This window comes from Otolemur garnettii, unplaced genomic scaffold (assembly GCF_000181295.1).
Source record: "Otolemur garnettii isolate 467f Iridium unplaced genomic scaffold, OtoGar3 scaffold00007, whole genome shotgun sequence".
NCBI classification, from domain to species: domain Eukaryota; kingdom Metazoa; phylum Chordata; class Mammalia; order Primates; family Galagidae; genus Otolemur; species Otolemur garnettii.
The window spans coordinates 42,059,496-42,064,103 of record NW_003852402.1 but is presented as its reverse complement, the minus strand read 5'-3'; the positions used below and the strand labels follow the sequence as shown (position 1 = coordinate 42,064,103).

General features: G+C 39.9%; 1 protein-coding gene across 3 annotated transcripts in view; it reads right to left on the bottom strand.

Moving 5' to 3' along the window:
- KRR1 (KRR1, small subunit processome component homolog) overlaps positions 1-3,237 on the bottom strand; it is a 16,258-nt gene extending 13,021 nt beyond the window's left edge. For all 3 annotated transcript variants that reach the window (XM_023509364.1, XM_023509365.1, XM_003783404.3), the window contains exon 1: positions 3,110-3,237. In XM_023509364.1, the coding sequence (XP_023365132.1) occupies positions 3,110-3,194 (85 nt within the window). In that variant the 5' untranslated portion in view covers positions 3,195-3,237. The remainder of the gene's footprint in view (positions 1-3,109) is intronic.
- Positions 3,238-4,608: the final 1,371 nt, after the last annotated feature.

The following is a 4,608-nucleotide window of genomic DNA, read 5'->3' as shown; positions in this document are numbered from 1 at the left end:
TGTTTGGCGGGTCTGGGCTGGGGATTCGAACCCGCCACCTTAGGTGTACGTGGCTGGCGCCTTAGCCGGTTGAGCTATAGGCGCCGAACCAGTACCTTATTTCTATATACCTTTTGTGACAACTATGAAAGGTAAAAAAACCAGTATCATTATTCCCATTTTAAGAAGACAGTCCAAAAGGCTAAGTGACTTGCCTGAGGACACAAAGTTCAGTCTGTCCTCTTATGAGTTATGAATTACTGTATCTGCTGCATCATGTATTAAAACTTTTGGTTCTGAATTTTAAGAACGCCTTAAATCCAACAGCTGTACTGTAATTCAGTTTTACTCAAAGGTATGATCCACAGACCTGCAGCATCAGCATAAACTGGGAGTTTGTTAGAAGTGCAATTCTTGGACCCCACCCTAGACCTACTGAATCAGAACCTCTCGAATGAGGGACAGAAGTCCCCGTTTTAACATCTCATCAGGGGATTCTTAAACATAGTAAAGTTTTAAAAGGAGGCCTTAAGCTCTTGTTATCAATCCCAGTCAGGTAAGTTTTCCTTCTGTTTCTCATATCCACATCCACTTTGCTATTTTTGGTTCAAATTACAGACAGTTAGTCTTCATATATCATTTGTTCTCCAATATCTTTTTTTAAAAAATTCAAAATTCTACAACAGCAGTTACTTAAAATGTGTATGTGACCACATCTCTGTCCAATTTAAATACATAGCCATTTTGAGTGGCTATGAATCAAAAAAAGTTACACACCACAACTCAGGGAAAAAATACTGGCAAAAGAAATAAATAGCAGTTTTACAAGAGAGGAAGTACAGATAGCCTCCCATCTGTAAAAAGATGCTCAACTTCATAGGTAATCAGAAAAGTACAAATTAAAACCCCAACCAGATACCATTTCATACCTATTACACTATTACAATGACAAATTAATTCAAATTCATATACTATTGTTAGGTAGCTAGCTAGATAAGAGCAGGGTAGATGAAAGATGCAGTTAGGCTATTTTGGACTGGTTTGGGTCAGGCTGACCTGGGCTATTATGTGAATGAGGCTGATTAAGACTCTGCAAGTGGGCTGTTATTAAGACCTTGCTGGTGGCTTGTTTTCGAGACTATGGAGTGTTTTGAGAACAAAGTTAATTAAGACACTGAGAGACTTCCAAGAAACAGCTGTGTTCCTCAAAGTTGTATAAAAATCCAGAGGCCACACTTCCACAGTGCCTGCCGGGATAAGGCCTGGCCTGCTATTCGGGCCATTAAAATAAACTTTCCTTCCTTGTTAAAACTTTACTTGATCTTGCTCTCTTTCATTATTTCAGCCATTATCTCCAGCCACCTGCCACTCTAACAATATCAAGTATTACTGTGGAGGTCAAACAAGAGAATTCTCACTCACTGCTGATGGAGTCAAAATTGACACATTTGGGAAAAAAGCATTACTTGTACGCAGTTTAGACTTTAATGATTCCAATCCTATGGTTATAACCTAGAGAAACCCTGGAACATGTTAACCAGAGGACTGTACAAAGATGTTTATAGCAGTATTATTTATAATAGCAAGCAACACGAAAAATCCAAATGTCCACCAACTAAAGAATCAAAAAATAAGTTAGGGTATATTCATACAATAAACACCATATGGTAAAGTAGAAAACTACACCTACAAGTATCACCTGGTTCAATAATAAAACAAACCCAAGCCCAAAGCAAGACACAGAAGAGGCCAGTACAGTGGCTCCTGCCTGAAATCCTAGCACTTTGGGAGGCTAAGGAGGGAGGAAGGCTTGAGCCCAGGAATTTGAGGCTGCAGTGAGCTATGATGACACCACTGAGCTCTAGCCAGGGTGACAGAATGAGACCCTGTCTAAATAAATAAATTTATCAGTTTCATATTAGTACATGCTCATAGGAATGATAAAACACAAAAACAGTCTAAGGGGAAGGGGTAAGGAGAGGGAATGGAAGGAGGAGGGAGGGCATTTGGCAGGATCTCGCCTAATGTGCACAAAGCAAGGGTATTCAGCACACCCCTTGGACGAACAGCTCTTCTACAACTTGAACTTTACTTTGGAAGTGAGAACACTGTAACCTAAAAATTTGTACACTTATGTTAATTTGAAATAATAAAAAATTCAATAAGAATGTATACAGTCTGCTTTTATTCACATATGTTTTAAAAAAGAGGCAAAATTAAACCATTTTGTGACTATGAAAAAAGTGAACAGAACGCTTAACGCGATTCCGAATGGTTATTTCAGGTACTGGAAAAGAGAACAAGATTTGAGAGGCGCAGGAGGAAGCTCTGCGGGTCTGGTAATGCCCCATTCTTCTTAATGGGCTGAGGGACTGCATGATTTTAATCCCTAAACTGTACATATACTGTATTCTCTACATTACATGATTTTTAAGACAACAAAAACAAAAACCTTTAATACTCCCAATGCATGTAGAAGGAGAATTCGAGGTATTTAACAGCTCCTGTAATACTGGCTAAGCAGTTTGTGGGCTAAATCTAGCCTCTCTTTCTGTCATTCATACTGAAGAAAATAGGTAAAATCAGACTGAAACGTTAAGAGTGCAATTAGAAAGTAGGGCAGTCTAAATAAGAGCTGTGACGTCTAACATTTTAGCAATCCGAAGAACAGGCATAAGTGGCAAATGTTCCAAAATGTCTTTACTGACAAAATAGAGACCAGGACATGTCAGATAATTTTTTTCCCTGCATTACTGTCTTCATTATCAGCGTCACTCCCGTAAAGACTATCGTTCCCATTTCATCCTATTTCTCACTCTGTCAACGACGTGCAGCCAGCAGCGCGCTGTAAAGTTACACAAGGGCCGCCACAATTTCTCATCCTTTTGCAGAAGACAGGTTCGGCCGCAGCTTCACTTTGAAAGTCTTCAGCAAATACAATGAGCTATATGAACACGTGAGCGGCACCACACAGGCCAGTTGTTCCCATGGGCCCAACCAACACCCCCCCAGTCATGAGCTATTACACAGAACAGGCTCCAGGAGCCCTTCTACATCCATAGCCAATGAAAGAAAAAAATCTCAACTTAATATCTACAATCCTCAGGCTTTGGTTCTCCCATAACATCACCTTGGTCCTCCGGCTTTGGCTTCTGGTTGCGAAAGCTCCTTTTTCCAGCCGCTCTCCCAGGCTCGTTCAGGGCGGAAGTCGCCATGTTCAAGCTGCTTCTGCTGGTACCGGAAATGAAACTGTTCTTAAACCCCACCGGCTGAAACCTCTACATTCAAAATGAGTTCCGCAGAACGCAGGCGAGAAGACAGCGCGGTCTCCGCGCGTACATGCGCGATCGGCCTCGTATTTGCATAAACTAAATTCTTCTCCTGTGTGGCCAATAGAGAGCGGGAGACTTTTCCCCAGAATGCTCTGCAACCCCGAGTTTGAGTGCATGCTGGGAAATGTAGTTTATGGTCTCCGCGGTCGGAGTTTAGCGGTTATTTTCTCCCTCCTGGAACGCCTGACTGCAGAGCTTGGCCACAAGGTGCAACCAAACCAGACTGTCATTGATGTCACTCATTCATTCATAAATATTTATACGATAGCGAAATATGTGTAGGCGTTGGAAGGAAATACGATATAAGAAAACAAGGTATATGGTCCGTGAGGGCAAGAAGTGTCAGTAATAGTTCCTATTTATTAAGTAAAGACTACTTTGAGCCAGCATTTTATTTATATTGCTTTTCTTCCTTAAAACAAAAATGGTACTAAAACAAACACAACTCTGTGGGATTGATAATTTTGAAAGAGGTAAATTTTCAAAATACTGGTTAATAATTGTAATTTTCTAAGGTGTTAGTATTTCTAAGTCAAAAAGATAATAATTAAGCGTCCCTTTTAAGTATCATATTTCAACTAGCTTAAGATTTTCCAAAATGTATAGCTCGTGACCATCCCAACATTGCATATGGCTGGCTTCAAGATGTGTGGGGAAAGGTGGTCTGGTGGCCTGTGCCTTCAGCTGGGAGGCTGAAGCGGGAGGATCACTTGAACCCAGGATTTGGAGGCTGCACTGAGCTATGATGATGCCATAGCACTTCAGCCCACGTAACAGAGCAAGACCTTGTCTAGTTTAAAAAAAAAAAAATGTATGACGAGGCTCACCACTACTACAAATCACTACATTTCAAGAAATAGACAAGCCAAAACAAGACTTCTTTTGATTATTGAGCTAATTGCTTGCTATTTTTATAGTTTTCTGCACCAAGAATAGGGAAAGTCTTCCATAGGTTGAATTCTTTGTACTGGTGAAATAGGAGATATTTGTCTGAAACCTATCTTTTTGTATCTTCTATAAAAATTTAGATTTTCATATATGAAATCCACATGTGTAACAGATTGTTACTTATGGACAGAAGATCCCATGACACAAGTTTATGTTTAGGTTTTGCTTTTATCCTGTGTGTTTTCTAAATGACAGGTTTTCATCTCTATTCTTATGATTCACTCGAGAAACAATGATCAGTCCATCATAAAACAAGTAACAAAGAGAAGAGACATTCTTTCAATGTTTCCGGAAACAATCTTAAACACGTTTTTTTAAATCCCTATTTTAAGTTACTCAGTCACTAGTA